Below are 23,736 nucleotides of genomic sequence, written 5' to 3'. Positions count from 1 at the left end.
TCGTTGAAAACTGAAATTCGAGACAACATTTTGTCCGAAATTCGGTCGGAACTACAGAATACAGTTAAGCGTATTCCTGAGATAGTTGCGAATACGCCAATTCGAAATGTACAACGGCGCACCTTTGGCTCTGCAGTTCAAACTTCTGCGAAACGTCGTCGCGGGAATGATGATTTACCAGTCGGTCCTCCAAGAAAACTGGTTTGCGGAACTGACGGCCAAAGCACTAGTTCGGCTGATGTTATTGCAATCCCAGAACGAACTGATGAAAATACATTCTGGCTCTATTTGTCAGGAGTGTCTCCAAAAGCACCTGATGAGAAAGTTGTTGAAATGGTTAAGAACAAACTCGCGTCAGATGATTTAACAGTCGTTAAACTTGTTCCACGTGGGAAGGATACAAATAATCTCACATTTGTGTCATTCAAGGTTGGCATGAAACTCGACCTTAAAGAGAAGGCAATGTCGCCAGATACATGGCCTGTTGGGATTCGGTTCCGGGAATTCGAGAATTACCGTTCTTCTAGGCCGGGGTTCTGGAATCCCACAGAGGAGCAACCCGACTCGCAGATCCCATCAACCTCGAATTAACATCCTCTCCCCATCCAGTTGAGCATCCTGCTTCTCGTAACGCGACGCCCTTGCTGCCCAAAAAACATTTGACAATTTACTACCAGAATGCGGGAGGTATGCGAACGAAAACCAATGAGTTCCGTTTGAAATTGGCGAGTTGTGATTACGACATAATTGTCATCACTGAAACCTGGTTGCGCCCGGATGTACTAAACGCTGAGCTGTCATCAAACTACTGCATCTTCCGCTGTGATCGCAACGACAACACTAGCACGCTTCAACGCGGTGGTGGTGTTCTAATAGCTGTAAAATCGACTCTTCGCTGTTGTGATGTTACGTTGCCAGGCTACATGCACCTCGAACAAATAATTGTCGCTGTCAAACTGCCCAGCATAACAGTTTATGTATGCGGCATTTACATTCGGCCTGACTCTCGCTACGATGTGTACGATTCGCATTCATCTGCCGTGCAGGAGATTTGTAATCGATCCTCTGTTTCTGATTCCATTGTCATCATTGGTGACTATAATCTACGTCGTCTAACATGGCATTTCGACGAAGATTGCAATAGTTATTTGCCGACGAATGCCTCATCAGAGTCGGAAATAGTATTCACCGAATCTATGATCGGATGCGGACTACATCAAATCAACTCGCTTCGGAACGCAAACGGAAATATTCTCGACTTGGCTTTCGTGAGCAAATCCAGCTACGTAGAACTGATTGATCTGCCTTCCTCTCTTTTGAAAACTGATTCGCATCATAGGCCGTTTATTCTCCGACTTGAAGTAGCTGAAGGAACTCAAACTCCTGTTGAAGAAAGTGAAAGCGAGGATTTCGACTTCAGGCGCTGTGACTTCACTCTGCTGAATGACAGGCTTGCGGCAGTTGAATGGATTGAAATGTTCGGCGATGCGTCTCCGGATCAAATTACGACACTCTTTTACGACAAGCTTTTCAACATTCTTCACGAGGTAGTTCCAAAGAAACGCAGATGTCATGCTGTACATTCTAAATTCCCATGGTGGACACCAGAGCTCCGACACCTCCGAAATCTTCTTCGCAAAGCAAGGAAACGTTTCTTCCGCTACAAATCCTACAACAACAGAGAAAGGCTCAAATCCCTCGAGACGCGCTACGATATCTGCCGGGAGAACGCTTGTCGCAGTTATATCAATCGTTTGGAATCGCACTTGAAGAATGACCCGAAATCTTTTTGGACGCACATCAGGAACCTCAAAAATATCAACCGGATCCCCGAAGAAATGACATACGACGGTACGACAGCAGACACTCCAGAGAACAGTGCCAATCTATTTGCAGACTTCTTCAGCAACGTGCACAACATCGACTCTCCCTCATTATCTTCCTCTGCAAGGCAGAGTATTCAATCGTTTGACATCAGCATACCTCTACTAACGATCTCTCCAGACGAAATTGCAACATCTCTCAAAAAGTTGGACGTATCGAAAGGCCCCGGTATAGACCGTCTGCCTCCGACATTTCTTAAGTAGTGTGCAGATTTATTGAAAATTCCTATCAGCCTAATATTCAACCGCTCGCTGCAAGAAAAAACTTTCCCCGAACTATGGAAAGTGGCTTCTATTACACCTATTCATAAGTCTGGTAACGCCCACGCCGTTGAGAATTATCGAGGGATCTCAATACTATGCTGCATTGCAAAAGTCTTTGAAGATTTTGTTCATGGCAAAATCTATAATGCCGTTCGCCCGTTAATCTCCGATGCTCAACACGGTTTCGTCAAGAAAAGATCTACTGTCTCGAATCTTATGTGCTTTACGGATGTACTATTTTATAACGTTGAAAGACGTCGCCAGGTTGACGCAATCTATTTTGACTTTGCTAAGGCTTTTGACAAAGTTCCTCACGAGTTAGCCATCAGTAAGCTCAAGCACATGGGCCTTCCCGATTGGGTAACTGAATGGCTCAGATCATACCTGACCGGACGGAAAGCTTTCGTGAAGATTGGCCATGCACGCTCCCGAACATACAACATGCCTTCCGGTGTCCCGCAGGGAAGCGTACTGGGACCGCTGATATTCGTTCTATTCATTAATGACCTTGCCTCCCGTTTAAAATATGGAAAGCTGATGTACGCTGACGACCTTAAAATCTATAAAGTAATTTCTTCGGAACTCGATTGCTGTGCATTACAATCCGATGCGAATGAAATAGTTTTGTGGTGCGCAGAAAATGGTATGAAACTGAATGCTGGAAAATGTAAAGCTATTACTTTCACGCGAAGCCATTCCCACGTGTCTTATGACTATATGATCGGAACCAGCAATATCGAGCGTGTGGACTCCATTCGTGATCTTGGTGTAATCATAGACCGCAAATTAAGCTTTGCCGAGCACATCAGTATGGTAACAGCAAAAGGATTTGCGGTATTAGGATTTATTCGACGGAACTCGCAATCATTCAGTGACGTCTACACATTGAAGGTTTTGTATTGCTCGCTAGTGAGGAGTATCATGGAATACGCTGTTTGCGTGTGGTGTCCATACCACACAACTCAAATCGTTAGGCTTGAGAAGGTGCAACGACGCTTCATCCGCTACGCTCTGAGACGTCTGCCCTGGAATGACCCAATAAATCTTCCCGACTATGAGAGTCGCTGCAGGCTGATTGACATCGAAACGCTAGAGGAAAGGCGAATCAAGATTCGGCGGCTGTTTGTATTTGACTTGTTATCTCATGACATTGACTGCTCGGAATTGCTGAACGAAGTCAGGTTTTACGCTCCGATCAGGCAGCTTCGTGAACGTCAACTGCTCGCAATTAGGCCGTTTACAACGACGTATGGTGGAAAATGTCCTTTGTCCAGTTGTTTCCGAGCATTCAACGATGTTAGCAGTCATTTTGATTTTAATGTGTCTAAGTGTATTTTTAAACGTAGAATTAAGTATTTAAGGTAACAGTCTGTGGGATGGGCCCATTCATCCAAGACGAAGAAGAATAAATAAATAATGATAGCTAAACTAAAATTATGCTCTACACGTTACTGTTTAAATGATTTTTCAATTGAGAGAGTAGCCAATGTTCGACTTTCCTCATCGGTATCAACTATGATAAATAAAAACACTTTTCAAAGGTTTAACAAGAAATTTTTTCGACAAGCATTGATTCCTTAACAAAAGAGTTTAACAAAACATTTGTCTGCATCTTATTAAGCTGATGTATCGATAAGCATATGCTCCTGAACAATGTGCTTTGCACTTGTCAAATAAACGCCTTCAGCCCGTCATAGTTTGACTCGGAACTTTGTTCGGATTATGGGATAAATCATGGCTAAAACTGTTTAGATAACCAAGTTATTAAAGAATCAAAATTTTAAACGAATCACATATAATAAAACAGAATGGAATTATGTAGTTTAACATTGAGCGCCAAGAGACGTAATCAACGTAAAAATGAGGCATTTATTAATTATTATTAGTCTGTAACAAGATATCTTGTACCTTGATTATTATATTTTTCATCTTCCGCAGCAGTTCGATTGTACGAGATGCTTGGATCGATGCACTTGACATTTCAGTGCTGTCGTATTTACTTAATATATATAGTCACCACAGTCACCTAGATAACCAAACAGCATTCAAAAATCGACATATTTCAAGTATCCCTAAACATCCTAATGCACTATTTATTGAACATAATATCAAGATTCCATGACAAAAGCATATATAAAAAAATCTTCGACTGAGCATGAGTAGATTACCTGAACAGATGCTGTGAATGCACCATGTCCAAGACCATACCGCACCACATATTGTCATACATTTTTAAAGACCGATATTTAATAATAAAAATATAAACATATTCATATCGCAATTAGTATGTCTGGAAACAATATCTTCAATAAGGACCAACACTTTTTGGCCGCATTCGATACAAGTTTTCTCACCGTGCGATAAAAATACCGACAGCGAAATCAGAATGGAAAACACTGTTTTGAACTGAACAGCTGTTGAAGTATAAGGCGTTGTTCAGTTGATTTCCATGTGCTGTGCTAATTCACCACTGCTGAACACAAGTTCAGTAGTGATCATTATTGAGTCATGGGAAGATTATGTTTTGCTTTGGGTGCTGCATCTCACCATCTCTAGGATGGCGCAGATAGGAAGGTATGCGGCTGGCAATCGACAGGTCTCGAGTTCTAATCCGGATTTAGGTAATTTTATATGTAATTCTTATTACTTAATAGGTGTTCTCAATATGAGAGCAAATAATTACTCTCGTGAGCGTTCAACATTTTTGCATTTTATTTATTTTCAGTCATTTTTGCCAATGCTAAATAACAACTTTCTTGTACATTTGTAAAACGCTTTGTACAACAATAAATTAAGTTGGTGCACAACATGATGCTTTATAACTTCTCCAAATTTGTGTGAACAAAACCCGAACATAGGTTGTACGTGAAAATAATTCAAATGTTATTCAACATTATGCTGAATTAATTCGTCATAATGGTGCCTGTTAAATGAGTGATTGTTAGTTGGGAAGTCAGCTTTCTACTCAAAAATTTAAAAAAATCGAAGTGCAAGTTTGTTGGATAATCTAAATATCAATGATATTTAACATTGATCCGCGATAAATATTACTCTCAGAGTATTTTTTTCTAAAAGTCCTTCAAATATTGTCATACATTTTCAAAGACATAATTTCAATCCAACGAACCGTTGAATTCACCATTTTAAAACAGCCGTTATATGTGTGAGCTAATCTCTGACCAAAACTATCGTTTAAATTACCCTAAAATTGTACAAAAAAGCAATGACCCGGATAAATTGAAAAACTCAAATGCAAATTGTAAAAAGGACAAGGACGATAGACAATTTTTCCCTTGAAAAAGGCCAATAAATTAAGACTGAGATAGCCGTTTCTACGCAATAACATCCAGTTACAGTCGAAAAATCCCAAATCAGTTATCGTGTTATTAATTTTAGAAGTTGAGTAGTGGACGTATTTTGGATCACCTCGGAAATTTTATTACATTTATCTTATAATATTTACAAAATCTTGGCAAATGATTATTGGAAGTTCTAATAATAATTTACCAAGATTTTGTAGAGATTATATGATAAATGTAATACAATTCTCATTCCCCATGCTTCAAAAACTGGGCGTTACTCCTCCTTTTGCTGATATTGGGAAAAACCCCTCCCTTGGCGCCACTTCTGTGCACGGGCCTGTAGCGACGCAATGATCAACATTTAACGGTAATGAGTTTGAGGTGAAACATCAAGAAATCCCTTTACAATTTTGCATACAAACTTTAGAGCCACAAATCTGATGAACGAACAATTAAACCAAGCCGCCTTTGTATATCCTGGCTTTGCTCACTTGCAAAAAGAGGCAGCTTTTCCAAATCGAGCGCATTTGTTAAAAAAAAAATAAGATTGACGCTCTTGAAAACGTGAATAGGGGTCCAAGTCGGCCATGGTGGCAGCCATATTTGTATTCTCTGAAGTTTCTCCTTAACATGACCGATATTGCCAGGAAAATAAATTATGATTTCAATAGTACCGTACAATGGTCTAAAAGTAATTTGGTGGTCATAAATCCATCAAAATCTATAGCAATGTTGATATTGAGGTATAGGGGTCCTCCTCTAGTACAAGTATTTGATTATCGTTTACTGCTGCGCTCAATAAGCTGAGGGTTTAGTTGCATTAGATATGTGTATAATTTATCGAGATACTCCAATGTTTTTCAATTCCATCAAATGTTGATAGGTTGTAGGGTAATTCGCCAATTGTTGAACGGTTAGTACTGGCATTTTTGTTTTCGTTTGTTTTTTCGTGCATAATTCCACTTTAGTTGAAAAATATCCAGTGAACGTCTAGATCTACTTATTCCTTGTACTGCCCCTTGGATTTGTATTCCCTTAAATTCCATTTTCTAAGAGAAAATAGAACATTTGTATGGGAAGTCTGTAACCCAAATGTTGAACGCTTCCTTAAGCTTGCTCATCCTAATGCTCGCTAATTGTTGAACGGTTGAAGCTTTGTTCGTAATTGATGACGTATAACCCAACATAAACCTATCATTCACATGTTTTTATTTTGGGCACCAAACCCAACATAGACTCAACAGTTATCCGATGTGGGTCCAACAGTGGTCCAACATTTGATAAAATTTGATCCGACTTTGACCCGACATCCAATATTTTTTCACTCTGGCGGAATTTTTTCCGGGTTTTTCGTGTTTTGCGCCCAGTTAGTCATTTGAGTGACAATTCATTCAAATGAGGGAGCGTTCATAAAATACGTCACGCAATAATTGTCCATTTCAACCACCCCCCCCCTTCCTCCTATGTCACACTTTTTGTATAGGACCTCTATTTTTTTTGTACGGGTCATCACACTTTACTGAACTCCTCTCAACCCCCCCCCCCTCGAAGCGTGACGTAATTTATGGACGTTCCCAAGGAATCGCTTCCCATTTGAAAAAAGTTCTAGTGGACTGAAAAGCGCTTTAAACAGTACCAATTGCAAATAATGGCTGAAAATATTTGACTAGAATCGAAAATGACAGAAGAAAAAACGCCTTCTAAAGCCCCTGAAATACCCCTGGAAACCCATGGGACCCAGTCAACTCCCTAGAATACCCCTGGAACGACCCTGAAATACTTTGAAAACACGTGGATCGCTCCTGAAAAAGGTGAAGTGAAAAAATAATATCTGGCAGACATGTTAACATCATAGGTTATGATAGTGTTCAACAATTGGATCTTAGCTGCATAACGATAGTGTGATAAGAAAAAACTTTTTTCAAATGAAATTTCAATGAAAATGTGATTTTAAACAATGTTAAACTCTTGTACCGACTTTTCGAACCCTCTAAGCAGAATACCCTCTATGAATGAGTGTAATCAGTTTCGTACCTTTTAATTCCGCCCTATGTTGCTTATCCTTTGACAGATACGCGTATTTCGACTACCACTTGTAATCTTCCTCAGTGTCAGTTATCCACTTTTGTGGATAACTGACACTGAGGAAGATTACAAGTGGTAGTCGAAATACGCGTATCTGTCAAAGGATAAGCAACATAGGGCGGAATTAAAAGGTACGAAACTGATTACACTCATTCATAATGTTAAACTGTTAAGGACATCCTTCCAGTTATTGTAACTATGGTGTGACTTTGATATTTGTGGTCGATTTGCCGCAAAGCTTATTTCGTAACATCAATTTCTTAAAATTAATCTTAATAATTGTGCAGTTTTCGTGTCTTCAGCGGTACAAAATTTTCAATCGATATTTTTGACTTAAAATATGTATTATTTTGTAACTTTATTGGAGCAATATCATGACACACATGTATACGCATCTAGATCATACGTTTACGTTGATGGAAAACTACTTGAGTTAATTTTATAATAACATTTTCAAAAACAATTGGCGAATTACCCTACCTTTTCTATTTTTTGTCTTCAAAACATGCATAAAAATAGCTAATATTGGTGAAACATATGAACCTTCTTACTTATACAATATAAACTGCAATTTTTTAGAAAACCTGGAACTATGAGTTTGATTGGAGCCCAGCATTCAACATTCTGTTATGGCGATTTGAAAGGCATTTTACTTTGGAATCGATTTTCGTCTAATCTCAAATCATCAACTGCATTCTCAGAGGATTTCAGAAGGTCTAAGGAACATTTCATGGGGTTTCAGGAGTTACCTGGATGTTCCAAACGTGTCCAGCGTTTTAGGATGTCTTAGAGGCGATTGAGTAGGTCTCAGGGGCGTCTGAAGAGGTCTCAAGGGCGTCTGAGGGCTTCCAAGGAGGTTTCAAAGGGGTACCTTAAAGCCTCAGGAGCGTTTCATGGGGTTTCAGGGGCTTTTTAAAGAGTCCCAGGTGGTTTTAGGAGGAGTTTCATGGAAGTACCTGAAGGTCTCAGGAGTGTTTCAGATGGACTAAGGGATTGCCAGTAGGTCTTAGGAGCGTTTCAGTGGTCTCAAAGGGGGTTCAAGGAGTATCAGAGGGTTTAGTGAGGCCACAGAGGTTCTCAGGAGATTCCAATTGGAGGTCTCAGCGGATAGCTGGAGGTGTCAGTGACGTTACAGGGCGTTTCAGGAAGTTTTAGGGGTTTTCAGGGGGTTTCATAGAGTCTAAGGGGCGTTTTAATGGATCCTCAGGGTGTTTTGGGGGGTCTCCGGGGTGTTATAAAGGGTTGACCCCTAGGTACCTGCAGATCTCAGAGGCATTTCAGAGGGTTTCTGTGAATGCACGAAGATCTCAGGATTGGCGATCCATTACCACAAGGCTAACTGGAGACCCGCGCTCCAGAAACTGTTTTTTTTTTTTCATTTTTTTCTTTTTTCAAAGGTTGTAAACTGTCATAAAATTATCATAGGAATTCCGAAAAAGAACATTATTTTTTGAATTTTACTTGAACGTCGTCAAATCACATAGAAATCATACACAAATTCGAGAAATTCCATCGAAAATTGTTTTACGAATAGTAAATAGAACTTGCAGATTAATAATAAAAACGCGTAAGTTTCTTGGGTTTGTTTTGACGAATACGTTTACTTGTATTCAATTAATACAGAGTATTAATGATTACTGTAAATTCACCCAAGCAGACGCAAATAACAAAAGAAGATCAAATTTTGCCATTAAAAATTAATAGCCGAATGGCAAAATTTGTTAATAGTTTGGGAATAAGAGCTAAAAAAATAATATCTGACTTTGAACCGGAAATAGCTCAATAATAAAAAAGTTTGTCATTGTTAGAACAAACCAAGGACAAAATATTTTTAAATGTTGAATAACTGCATCAGTTATTATCGAGTTATTGAGGACAAACTAATAACAAAATAAATTATTTAAAAAAGTCGTATTAATTTTAAATTTTGTTCTTATAATTAGTAGAAGTCTATGTTATGTTCAGAAATATTTTCTTCTTGGTTAGATCTTATAATAACAAAAATAGTTATTAGTTACTTATTTTCTGGAACATGTGCAGTTATTATTTTTGTACTTTAAGCTCTTATTCTCAACAAACCAATAACAAAATTTGCTCTTCATCAATATTCTGTTTTTATAGGAAAACTTGATGTACTCATGTTATTCACTCTGACTAAACAAAAAAAAACTCAGCAATAACAAAACAAGTAATGATAACAAAATATGGCTTTGGGATGTTATTGTGCTTAGGATACTCATAGGGACTCATTTAGTTATGATTGCATATTTTGTTATTATTCAGTTATTTATTGTTATTCAATAACAACTGAGAAATATCAAATTTGTCAATAATAACATTTTTTTTTGACGAGTTATTTAGTGTAATTCGTAAATAACATAAGGATGATAAAATGAGATATAATGGCAAAACTTGTTATTATTTTGTACTCGGTTTGTTACTTGCCTCTACTCGGGCAGCAGTGACACTTGTTAATGTACCCTTGTGTTTTTTCAATCCTTTTTGTCTGTTTTTAAGTCGCTCGAAAAATGTTATTCCACGTTACTAAATTTTTCAAACACTATATTAGAAACCTTCCAAAAGACCAATCCGAGTGATTAAATATTTTTAAGATATCGTAGAATGCGTTTAGCCGCTGTACAATGGATTTAACCTGGGCCGGATCTAAGGGGGGGGGGGAGGCGGGGGGGGGGGGGGGTTGCAGGGTTCCCACATTTGAAGGGTCTCCACAAAAACGTTTAAGCATGCTAAACATTAACTTTATTTTTCATTTTCCGAGATGAACTAGCCTAAGATTAAAAATCTCGTTAATACAGACAAAAAAAAAAATATATTTTTCATTTTGCTCAAGTGTTGTTCAAAAACAAAGAAATTTTTTTTGTTCATCGCATGTGTATCACCGAGAGGCCTCCACATTGCGCCCCTTCTGGCCCCGGGCCCCCACAATCCTTCATCCGGGCCTGGATTTAACCCAGGTTACCCACAGAAGCTGCTAACTACGTTCACCGCATATGCAATGTCAAGCCGAATGAGTACATTGCACCAGAAATTGCAACTCACTCATAAGCTCATTATATGGCATAATTTTCCCAAATGGATGAAAACGACCTACTGATACGATAGGGTTCACTCTGCACTATCACTATCCTTCTTCTGTTGTGTTTTTGGACTCATCACCTTAACTTACGAAGCAAATCCTCAACATTTCTTTGCTGTTTCATTGCAACTATGACATCTGTCCTGCTGAACCGTAGTCCAGGCACCTTTCTGGCCTGGCCCATGTTCTCTAATGGAACTTTGCTGATAAGTGATGCTTAACCGTATCGCACACTGCGAGAGGTCCGCAAAGGGTCCTCCACACACCAAAATTTTTGAAATGCTTCCAGCACGCCAAAAATCAGCAAAAGAAATTTCTGAATAACAGCAATATTTTTGCTGCATTTCAGCACAACTTTGCTGAACAACTGTCAAAATTGCTGGATGGGTCAGCAAGTTGAAAAATAATTTCTGATACTCAGTAATTTGTATTGCTGAATGCAATCAGCACGCCAAAAATCAGCAAAGTTTGCTGATTACAAGCAAAAATATTTTGCAGTGCACGTAAACGCAACTTCAATGACGATGATTTGCTTTCCATCCGTCATGAAGTATACGTAAGGATCTTTTCAGGTCGATCTTCTTCAGCTCTATAGCCATCTTCACGTTCCAAACACGTACACGGACTGTATTAGATCATACAGTGCCCTTCTCAAACGACAAACCTTTCGCGGGTCCTTCCGAACGCACCCCTCGAGTTGTCAATGAGTTATGCCCCGAAACGCATGTATAACAAGTAAAAATACATGCGTTTTGTAAGCGGAGTGTAGGTTCGATTCCCGCTCCAGTCGGGGAAAACTTTTCGTCAAACGGAAAATTCTCCTCTGGGCCACTGGGTGTTATGTGTGTTGTCCGTTGTCTAACGTTAGTGCTTATGCAGTCTGTACAACCTCTAGTTGAAGACGGTGCTTTTAAATGTGTTGTTTAGCCACATTCAACTGCTGTGGTAATATAATGGCATTTGTGAAGTTTGAAGACCTTTCACAAACCATGTATTTGAAGTGCTAATGCTTCTTTCTCTTCGAGAAGCAGTTCAAACGGGGATTCAATTTTTTTATTTTTCATGTAAGTGTGGGCCACCTTAGTGAGAGACGAGCTTGGTGGTCTAATGGCTACCGCTTCTGATTTGTATGCAGAAGGTCATGGGTTCAATCCCTGGCCCGTCCCTTTCATCCTACTTTATATCTTTCTATCCACTTTCTCTCTCTTTCTACTTATGTATATTCATATGATCATAGCCATCGCTAGAACCAGAAACGAATTGTAAACATTCGTTTCCCTTCCCTCCAGCTTTCACAGCACAGTGTATATAACGCCTACAAGTTATGCAACCAAAGCGAACTGTGCCGCTTGTTCTTCATAGTAATCACCACACAATCTATCAGCTTACGAACACCCCCAATCCATGGATCGCATCACCAACCCAATGGTGACTCCCATCCTTTCCCGTCTAACAAATACCCCAGTCCGTGCTGGTTGTGGGGATGCAGAGGTGCTCTAGGTCTTTAGCGGCAACAACCAGCACACTCTGACATTCCTTTCCCATCCCAACTGACTGTAAGGACATGGCCGGCGCCGTTATCGATCAAAAATGTATGAGCTGCTTAAATTGCACTTTGAGAATAAGTGGAGTGTCCCAGCCCTTATTCATTTGGATCTCAGTGCAATTGGTACCGGCTCAGAACAATCACGGAGTAGCAACCATTGACATGTATAGTCAGATTTGATCGTTTTTTGATCGTTGATCGTAAGTGTGGGCTACCTTAGCGGGCATATTTCTCTTGCATTTTAGATTCACGGGTTTTATGAAATAAAAAATGTTGCAGGTTGGTTCTTTTGATCGGCAGAAGAGAGAGGTGTAAAACGTATTTTTGTAAGATGATTTCAAATCTGTGAAAAATTGCTTTAGTGATTTTAATAAGTTTCACGTTACAAATTATTCGTCTGTTGGAGCAAATCAGATGAAATATCTGATCTGCCATCACTTTTTCGTAAAACGACTTTCGAACGCTACTGTACCTAGATCGCGCCGATTGAAATCAGACAAATAGAGGTATCCTCTACATAATCGCCGCCGGGACCGTGTACAAGATTGCGTCGAATTTATGACCGAGTGGCCGCCTTCTTCGTCGCTGCTTTCGGCACCGTTACCACGGTTGTCACCTCTCCGGTCACCGACGCCCTGGGTCAACGCCGGTAATAGACCCGGCGATTTGCGGAGGCCAAACGAATCGACCCGGGTCAGCAGTGCCTTCGAACTGGTGAAGAAGCAGCAACAACAGCAACAGCAGCTGCAGGAGGAGAACGAGTATCCTACCGTTGCCAACAATAACCACAACAGCAGCACCCGAGAGGAGCAACAACCATCATCGTCTTCCATCGGGAAGATGTACGACCCGTCCAAATGGAAAGCCAAACGTACGTAGACTATAGAGTGCAACTAATCGGGTCTTTACTTGATCTCTATTTGGCCGATGATTGATGGCAACGTGGCCACCATATGGGTGGGGGCGCGCAGAAAGAAAAATCCGTTTGAAAGTTTTCCGGGGCACAAATCTGGTCTCTCACATAACAACGTGGGGAATTTTAAACCGAGCGTGTTATTAGTAACGGGGACGATGATTGATTTATTTGTGATGTGGTGGGATCAGAGTGGGACCAGCTCAGACAGAGAGAGCACATGGCATGGGACAGATACAATCAGGGGCGGGGAATGCCAAGATGGATAATGTGATCTTAACGTATTTATTTCGAGTGACGTGGTCGGTGCGTGCGTGACTCTATTTTTGATTGTAAACCGTGTGTTTGTGAATGGTGGTAAGAATGGTGAAAAAAGAAAATTTCCCGCGAGTGTTTCTTTTGTAATCGAGACGAGTTTCTACCATATTATATTCATAAAACTTCATTTGAGAATTTCAGGAATATAAACGTTGAAATTGAATCCATAAATGTGTTCACTTAGAAGAGCCCATGGCGCGTGGCTATTCAGCGAGATCGTGCTGATTGTGTCAAGGTTCGATGCCTGGTCGGATAAGGATATTTTTGTGATGGAGATATACTTAACTATTTAGGACATACAATATATTCGTGCCAACCATTTACAAATCCAAAAATAGTCAATTCAGAATGTAAAGTATAGTGGACATTGCAGCAGAAGTAAACCATGTTACAGTTACCATGAGAATTTCCGTCTATAGTTACAGGCTTGGTAAGTGTAATGATGGCAAAACTTAAAAATAAAAGGTTTTGAAATATTTCTTTTGACTTGAGCATGTCACCATGTGATTGTCACAGCACCATTGGTTTATTCAAAATTCCATCATTCTTGTAAGTATCTTGCCCAGGAACGCTCCATCTCAGACCTGCCATAAGTCTTTACATTTCCAAATGACTTCATATCGCGATTGTTCGTTCGTCCCACTCAACATCATCAAACATTTTACTGCTCAATCACCGCTCTGAATCCGCTTTATTGACAGTAAAAACATCGTCCATATCATATCATATGATCACTGCCAAACAGCCAGAGCACAAAGCACCAATCTCATCTTCCTAAAGGGCCCCATATTAGCTGGCCGTAAAAAATCTCAGTCACTTGCCATAAATTCCAAAATTTGCCACTTGTCCTCTGTTGCCGGTCGTTTCGTCGAACTTTGCCCTCTCGGTCACACAAGTTACTTCAACCAACCAGGGCAGCAGCTGCCAGTAAGTTTCTAAATCAGCATTCAATTTGAAGCCATTGGCATGGTATAACCTTTCCATCGACCATAACTCTTAACAGAAAATTGCAAAACAATTAACACCACCAAATCGCAACACCCAAAACGGCACGCAGAACCTTTCGCTCGTAAAACGCCTTCTCCGGCACATCGTAAAGCAAACGCCGCCGCCGGTCGGCAGCGCAGCGTAGCGGTCTGGTCCCATTTACATCAATTTTCGAGCACTAATTCCTCTGTCAGCTCTCTCCTCCTATTAGGATACTGCACAATGGTCTAGGAATTAAATTTCAGTATCAGACGAAAGATATATTTGCCAATGATTATCTTACCTTTCGGCTTACCGGTCATACTAAGACCTGAGTGTTGTCTGCTGTATATACTGCCGTAATTCTGAAAAGTGGCGTAAGTGACATTGACAAGTTCTGTTACCTATCATTCATTTGATAATTGAGTTTGTTATCATTTAGGCTTAAATAACATACAGGGGATAGACAAAATGATCGGGACAGGCAAAATTTTCACTTTTCAAAAAATGTTCAACTAGCTGTAATTTTTCGGGAAAAGCATCAAATATTCTCAAATTTTCACTGTAACTTCATCAACTAGTTGTGTATCAGTGGTTCAAATTTGGAAAATATCGGTCCATTCTCAACGAAGTTATAGAGATAGTAGAAAAAGGTAAAATTATTCGATAGCCAATTTTGAGCTGTTATATCTCCGGATTCAATGAACCAAACGCAATGAAATTTTCACCTTTCATGACTTATATGATGATCTCTGGAAAACATTTGACTTAGCTAAAAATTGTTAACAAGAGAAAAAGTTATAGTAAATTAATTTTTTTCAAGATTTTTTAATAAATTGGTTGATTTTTAATATGCATTCCATTACTTTTTCATTCAATTGGCGGCTATGTTGTTACTTTCCTTCAAAACGCATTTATATATAAGTCAATTAGAGGGAAATTAAATAAACTATAATTTGCATCTTGAATTTTGAAACGATATTGATGTTTTGGATAATTTAGTGTTTTATTAGAAAAATAATTATTTTCTTCCGTGTTAAGAATTAAAGTTAAGTCAATGGTTTTTCATAGCTCATTATATAAATCATAAATGATCAAAATTTCATTGCAATCGGTTCATTGAATCCGGAGATATAACAGCTCAAAGTTGGCTATCGGATAATTTTAACTTTTTAAAGAAGCTTTATAAAATCGTGAAGAATGACCCGATCTTTTCCAAATTTTGAACACTGATACACAACTTGTTGATGAACTTACAGTGAAAATCTGAGAATGTTCGATGCTCTTTGAAGACTAGCTGCTACTTTGGGTGGAAAAGCACTTGCCTTTCCGGCTTTTCGGGCCCGTATGAAGTTGATCACCTATATTAACTTCTTTTCCCGGTTAGCCTAGATTGCTGTGTAGTGTCGGTAGCGGTTGGTTTAACTGGCTAAGAATAACACTACGGATCACCTGTTCCAGTGGTAGGAGTCCACTAATCAGGTGACCCCTAATTCAAGGTGTTATGCGGTTTTATGCCTACCGTGCATAGGAATGAATGGTTAGGGGGGTTTTCTAAAAACCTAATCACAAACGGAACCTGTGGAGTACCAGGGCACCCTCCACAGTATTTTGCACTTACTGCGCTAACCGGAACAATAGCGCGGTGGACCTTGTGTTTCTCCCAGACATTCAGCTACCCTTCTTCAATCTCATACTTGAGGCTGAATAAGAGCGGGATTATGAAGATGTTATTAATTAGTTTAAATTTTCATTTATATAGTTTAGCATTATGCGATTTACACAGTGTATTCTGTACATCCTCGCCTTTGGCGCATTCAAATCGATACCGATCTGGTTTTATTGTTGCTGTTCTCTTTTGTGCTGTGATTATTAAGAGTTTAATCTTGCTTAGTTTGGGTAGTGGCTACGGTTAGGATAGCTTCGATCAATCTTCAGCACAAAAAAACAGCAACGATTAATCTTTGCAGACTTATGCAAAATGGTACAGCCCAAGTGGCGTTAATCCAAGAACCTTACTTTCGTAAGGGGAATTTCTATCTAGGAAACCTTGTGAATCCGGTGTTTGCTACTTTCAGTAAAAATGAAATGGCAAACTTACGTGTCATGCCTCGAGCATGTGTGCTTGTTAACAACGCAATCGTTGCTACACTCATCTCTGAACTAACTACTAGAGAAGTATGTGCTATCACAATCGATGTATCTGTTGAAAACCTCAACAGGAAATACGTTTATTGTTCGGTTTATTTACCTCATGATGAACCATCCCCTACGGATGCATTCAAGCAAGTCATCGCATACTGCACTTCAAAATGCCTTCCGCTAATTGTTGGTAGTGATGCTAATGCTCACCATATAATCTGAGGCAGCTCAGACATCAATTTGAGAGGCTCCAGTTTGATGGAACACTTAAGTAGTGCAGATCTTCGATTACTTAACATAGTCAATCGCCCAACCTTCATGAATCTGCTAGAGAGGTAGTGTTAGACATAACGCTTTGCTCTAGCAGAATAAGTCACGAGCTTACCAATTGGCATGTGTCAGATGAAGAATCTTTATCTGACCATCGCTACATCTTTTTGGAACATGTGAATGTTACTTCGCAAACTTTGCGTTTCAGGAACCCCCGTTCAACCAACTGGGTTCTCTTTACCGATTTGATTGCAGCCAAATTTCATGGATATTCACCATCCATTGACACTCCAAGTGATTAAGATGATGTCGTTGATACTACAGTGGCCTTCATCATGAAATCATTTGAAGAAGCTTGCCCTCTAGGTCTGTGAAGACCACTGAAGACCCTTGGTGGAACTCTGATTTGGCGATGCTCAGCAAACAATGTAGAAAGTGTTGGAACAGACGACGATCGGCTGGAGCGGAGGCTTTCAGGTCGGATGGCAAGGCCTACCAGAAAGCTCTTCGGTCTGCTGAACGATCCGGCTGGAAAAACCTTTGTACAAATGTTCCCAGTTTGAGTGAAGCCAGTCGGTTAAACAAAATCCTTGCGAAGTCTAAGGATTTTCATGTCAAAGAACTTCGTTTGCCAAATTGTGATTTTACTTCCTCTGATGAGGAAGTTTGGGAATGTTTCGGATGAACCTGATGTCTTTTCTTATAGTTATGATTCATTAGCTTCGGCTCGGAGTATCATATCTTTAGAATCGATTGAATGGGCACTAAATTGCTTTGTTCCTTTCAAATCTCCTGGGGCAGATGGGATTTCTCCTATTCTGCTTCAGAAGGAATTTGATTATTTCAAACATGTTTAAAAAAAAATAGGGGTTGTGTGCTAGTAGTGGACCCTGCGCCTATAGTGGACCCCCTTCAGAAAGACTCAAATATAAATGCCCAAATCAACTGTTTCCAGGCAACTTCCACCGGGGGAACATCAATTACATTGCTACACAGCAGTTCCTGGCAAACAAATGATCCAGTGGCCGCAACAATAGGTAATTTTAACTATTTAATGAATGTAAACACTCAAAAGGGTCCACTATACGCACACTCAGGGAGGGTCCACTATAGGCACCGTCGACGGCGTGACAGCTAACATGGAAATCAAATGGGGGGTCCACTATAAGCGCCAATATATTTGTAAATAATCCTATAATGGACCCCGGTGGTGTCCATTATAGGCGACATCGATACGGATTTTCAAATGCGTATTTCACTGAAATAATTTATAAATGTTGTATGTTTGACGGTCTTAACATAAAGAGGGGACGTGAAACTTGTTAAAAAACCCACTTTGGAACAATAAACTGCTTTAACATAGCTAAAAAGCCGCAGAAGTAAATTTCGATGGCTTAGGGGGTCCACTACTAGTACCCAAACCCTACTTGTTTGCAGTTTTGTTACAGGGTATATTCCCAAATCCTGGCGGGATATTACTGTGAAGTTTATTCCGAAAGTGAGTCGTATGAGGAAGCGAAAAGTATCAGACCTATCAGTTTGACCTCTTTTCTTCTGAAATTTTCGATCATCACATCCGTGATGTTCATCTGGCCAATGTGCCTCTTCATGTAACCAACATGCTTACCAATCTGGAAAGTCCATTGTGACTCTATTACACAAGGTTGTTCACGATATCGAGAAGGCATTCGCTCAAAAGCAATCTTGTTTGGGTGTTTTCTTAGATATCGAGGGTGGCTTTGACAATGTGCCTTTCGATGCCATATTGGAAGCCGCACGGGTTCATGGTATATCTCCAATGCTTTCCAATTGGATTCACCAAATGCTCAAAAACCGACATCTCTTCTCGACCTTGCGTCAAGCGGCGTTTAGGAAATTGAGTGTTTGTGGATGCCCCCAAGGGGGAGCCTTATCACCACTTTTGTGGAATATCGTAGCAGATACGCTATTGAGGCAACTCAGAAATAGCGGTTTTCCTACTTATGGTTTTGCCGACGACTACCAATCATTGTTAGTTGTTATGTGCATCTGCACCCTTTTCGACCTGATGCAAAACGCCCTTCAGGTAGTTGAGGGTTGGTGTCGTCAATATGGCCTTTCAGTTAATCCGAATAAAACATCTATTGTTCTTTTCACGGAAAGGCGAAACCGTAATGGTGTTCGACCTTTGCGTCTCTGTGATTCTGAGATCAATGTGGCTGAACAGGTATAGTACGTTGGAGTCATACATGATTCCAAGCTTTCCTGGACACCTCACATTGAGTTCAGATTCAAGAAAGTTTGTATGGCCTTCGCACAATGCCGACGAACCTTTGGTACAACTTGGGGTCTAAAACCCAAGTATATCAAATGGATTTACACGACTGTTGTTCGACCAATATTGACATATAAATGTCTTGTGTGGTGGCAGAAGGGCGAAGTGAGAACGATCAAAATCAAAATTAGGCCATCTCCAAAGGATGTGCTCAATGGCGATGCCTGGTGCGTTCTATTCAACTCCCTCGGCGACGCTCGAAGCTCTCTTTGACGTTGCTCCACTGCACATTCATCTCAAACAAGAAGCGCTTTGTTGCCCTTACCGCCTATGGGTACTCGATTTACTGTAGGAAACTCTTGTGAACTGCAGTTCAACACACACCTCATTGTTTCCACTTTTGATGAATTGGGACAAAGTTGTCCGTGTTCCAAGTGATCTTACAATTACTGGTAATTTTCCATATAGGACATTTTCCACGAAATTTCCTTCTCGGGAAGAGTGGACATCTGGTTATCTGGAGAGAAGTATTTCAGACGACATCGTATGTTACACTGATGGCTCCCTTCTCGAAGGTCGAGTAGGTGCTGGTGTTTATTCTCGTGAGTTAAGGCTGTATCAGTCTTACTCACTTGGTAGACACTGCACCGTTTTTCAGGCCGAAATTTTTGCTCTTATGTGCGGAGTGCAATCAGCACTTCAGCAGCACGTAATGGGCAAAGTTATATACTTCTGATCAGATAGCCAGGCTGCTTCGGCCAGCACTTGCTTCGGCCAACTCCAGGTCAAAGATATTGAGTGGTGCGCTGAAAATGATACACCGCGCGGCCTTTGTAATGTTTCCAAACGCGCATTTGCACGAAATTCCACGCGGCAAATCCATCTGGAAAGGAAAGGCCGCACTTGAGGAAACGCCGCTCTCCCATAAGAATGAAGTAAATGGGATGCAAAAAACGCGGCTGTTCCTTTCCTCGGGGTTTTGCCGCGTGTACTTTTGGGCAAATGCGCTAATAGTTATCGCTTGTTGAACTCAAATCGTGGAGCTGAATTGAGCAAACGATGTTCACCTTGTATGGGTACCTGGCCATTCTTCCATTGCTGGAAATGAATTGGCCGATGAGTTAGCTCGCACTGGAGCATCACATGACTTCATTGGCCCTGAGCCAGCTATTCCGATATTGAAGTGTTGGGTAAAGCTTCAGATTCACACCTGGGCTGCTACTCAACACAGACAATACTGGAATAGTTTGGAGTCATGTCGTCAAACCAAATTGTATTGTACTGAGCCGTCTCCAAGGGTGGCGAAGTAGCTTACAAATCTGTCAAAACAGAATTGCAGCATTCTGGTCAAAGCATTGACTGGCCACTGCTGACTCAGCTATCACATGGCGAATATTCAGCAAGCTGATTCATTTGCATGTGATAGCTGTGAATCCGATTATGGAACTTTGTATCATTCGATATGTAACTGTCCAGTTTTGGCGCTACTGCGTTTCCGAGTACTCGGTAAACACTTATTAGACGAAACTGACTTCAGAAACCTGAATCTTCAGGACGTTCTGTTGTTCTTGACCTGCTGTGGTAAAGAGCTATAGGCTCTCTTTACGCTTAATACTCTTTTCAGGGCGCTGTTTGAACCCATTGTGGTACGATTTTGCGTGTATGACGATCCTATTCCCTTACCTGTCCTTTCCCCTGTCCCATACTTTTTTTCCTTCCCTTCTCCCTCAGGTTAATGATGACAAGGCTCGTGTTCATGGCGATGGCACAAATTTCCCAAATGAAGGAGAACGTGCCTCTGGAGCCGACCTACTGTTACCTGATACCTGACCCCTCCTTCCTTCATACGGCTTTTTTCTATTCGTACTCAATGCATTGTTTATCATACTTTCACGAGCCGCCCTTCCCCCTCTAAGAGCTATGTAGTACGCAATTTGCGTATGTTATTGACGTATACACCGTCGAAGAGGCAAATTCAGAGAGCCACATGCTGCTGAACCATCGTCGCTCACTTTCAGTCATAATTTTGATTGCTCCTGCTCTCACTTGCTGCAAAAGCATAATTTTGACCACTGGAGCACGTGGATTTCGGTTCACAATTTGAATATAAGTTCGTTCACTAAACACAACACGTGTTTCTGTTGTTTGCATGCATGTCAAAGCATTTCGAATACATATCAAAATTGGCGTAGCTAGCTTTTTTCTTTTTTCTCGCTCACTCCTAAACAAACACGAGAAAGAGAAGGATGAAAGAGGGGGCACAGCATCCGGCTCTTTCTCGTGTGTGTTTAGGAGAGTGAGTAAGAAAAAAAATCTGGCTACGCCAATGCATATCGAATTCAAACCATTCCACCTCAATCACAATGACACATGGGATTATGGACATTATGGATAACTATTTAAGGCGAAACTGGAAGCATTTCCTCATTTTTTTTTTTGGTTTTTGATTGTTTATTAAATAACGAGGCAATATTTTCAAAATCGGTTTTCGTGCACATGTAGACTTTCGTTTTTGCAAAAACGAAAAATATTTTCCACCGCGAAAAAAAAATCAGGAGATACCTTGATCCATACTCTACATGTGTACGAAAACCGATTTTGAAAATATTACTTCGTTATTGTATAAAAAAAATCAAAAACCAAAAAGTGAGGAAATGGATCCAGTTTCGCCTTAAGCTGTTGATTCAGAAAGGAATATGCCACTTTTATGAAATCAATAAACCTATGTTGACCACTTTTTCGCCCACTGTGCCCAGCAGTTCGACAGAGTGAAAGCGCTTCCCCCAGAGAAGACTTATTTACGATGCTGTGGAGCAACGTCTTATCTCAAGTGTTCGCTCCGGTCTCGCCACACTTCCAGAAGTGTCTGTGAATGAGAGTGTCGGACTTTTGATTTTCCGCATGCGACAGGAGGAGGATGCTCCAGAATCCTTACTAATTTATTTCACACGTGCATGTTTTGCAAAATGAACTACGCAAGCCGCACCCGGCCCGGGTCCCGCATCATCACCGATGCGACGACGGTGGCAGTTCCGTTCCGATCAATCTGCCCTTATGTAGGTAAGGTAGTATGTCGCGTACAACTGCGGCGTTTACGAGTATGGGCACGTCCCCAACGATCACGCTGACTGCCGCCGCCGTTGGCGGTTATAAATTGTTGTGTTTCGATGAGCAACGATTTCTGCTGGATCCGGGGGATGGGTGCACTGTTGGAAAGGTTGAGCTTCCAGTTGGCTGCCGGGAAATGGGATTTTCAACAGTGTTTTACTAAGAGGTGACTAGAGAAGAATCTGTCCCGCCCGTCGACCTAGTCAGGTGTTATGCCAGATGTGTGTACGTATACACATGGAGGTCGGTGGCATTCCCCCGGACTAGACTAGACTTAGTGGGTGATGCTCACTTCTACGCTCACGACAAGGCGGCGGCAGCCACGGTGCTTCCCATCCGTTCTAATCTATTTAAACCCAACGAGGAACGAACACAATGATGGAGAACGGAACGACGATGACGGTGACGATGGTGGAATGCTAAGATGAACCGGGAAATCGTTCGGAAGTGTCAAGTGAGTGAGTCGTGTGAGGGAAAGAATCCCATTAGGGCGGGGGCAGTTTTATTTATAAAGAGATTGTGGAAGCTCAGTGTGTTGTTTGGCTTTAAACACTTGAACTGATGATGAGAGATCGTATATTTTTTTTTCTTAACTCTGAAGCGTGGTGGGGGGAAGTACCTACCCTTACCCTTAGTGAATGGGGTACGTGAAGGTTCGCTCTAATATGTGGATGTGAATTTGCTACTCTTGACATGGTTCAATTAGGTAGAACAGTTGTGACAACATCCCTGTTAAGCTGTAGCATCAATCACTGCATGATGTAGTCTTTTTAGAATGGTTGGGTTCAATGGAGGTTTTACCATATCAAATGAAGAGATGAGTAGACAGAGTAGATTATGTGATACAAGCTATTGATTTTTCTCACAAAATTGTGTAAAATCTTATAAAAACAATTACACTCAGTGGGGTTTATGAAGGTTTGAACGTAGTTCATAGAAATTTCAGGAAAATATCGGGGATTTCCAGAGGATTTCAGAGATTTTTTGGGGAGTTAGGAAGCGGCAAAGAGGGAAATGAAAAGGAATGTGGGATACTTGGATTTCAGATGGACGAACAAGAAAGATTTGGAGAATTTATAGAATCGTGTGAGTTAAGGAGAGAAAAGAGCATGAAACGTTTTGAGGTTAACCCTCGAGTGATAGCACTGTTGTATTTTGTACAAAATGATGAAAATATCTCGGTTTTAGTATTCAGCATTAGCATGGTGCTGCTGGTGGTGGTCAACCGTGTGAGTGATGGAAGGTTAATAGGAGCGTAGGGAGCTGTATTGTCCTATTCAAACAACTTGAGAAATCACTGGTTTCGTCTGTGGATACAATGACCTACACTCAAAAGAGGCCTAGGGAACATTGAACAGCCCCATAACATTTTACATACATCTCTTCAAGGAATTTTTCAATGCAATTACTTAGAACTTCTCCAGTACTTTTTTAGTATTCCCCAAGACGTTTTTTTATGGATTCCTCTATGTTATGTCGGAGAAAGGATTTCTGACTCCTGAGATATCTTCTCGAATGAACTCGTGAATTATTTTGGATTAGCTCAGATATTCTTTTCTAGATCCCTTCTGGAGAGTCTTCGGAGATT

The 23,736-nt window shown here is 40.6% G+C and overlaps 1 protein-coding gene across 3 annotated transcripts in view; it reads left to right on the top strand.

Moving 5' to 3' along the window:
- LOC109419190 (band 7 protein AGAP004871) overlaps positions 1-23,736 on the top strand; it is a 177,170-nt gene that overhangs the window by 72,676 nt on the left and 80,758 nt on the right. The window contains exon 1 of one of the 3 annotated variants that reach the window (XM_019693399.3): positions 12,721-13,048. The exons of the other annotated variants lie outside the window; for them this stretch is intronic. Within the exon in view, the coding sequence (XP_019548944.2) occupies positions 12,736-13,048 (313 nt within the window). The 5' untranslated portion in view covers positions 12,721-12,735. Of the gene's footprint in view, positions 1-12,720; positions 13,049-23,736 lie in introns of those variants that run through there. 3 annotated transcript variants of the gene reach the window in all.

The sequence above is a fragment of the Aedes albopictus genome, chromosome 3 (assembly GCF_035046485.1).
Source record: "Aedes albopictus strain Foshan chromosome 3, AalbF5, whole genome shotgun sequence".
NCBI classification, from domain to species: Eukaryota; Metazoa; Arthropoda; class Insecta; order Diptera; family Culicidae; genus Aedes; species Aedes albopictus.
The sequence above is the reverse complement of the archived record's forward strand: the minus strand, read 5'-3'. Positions and strand labels throughout refer to the sequence as shown.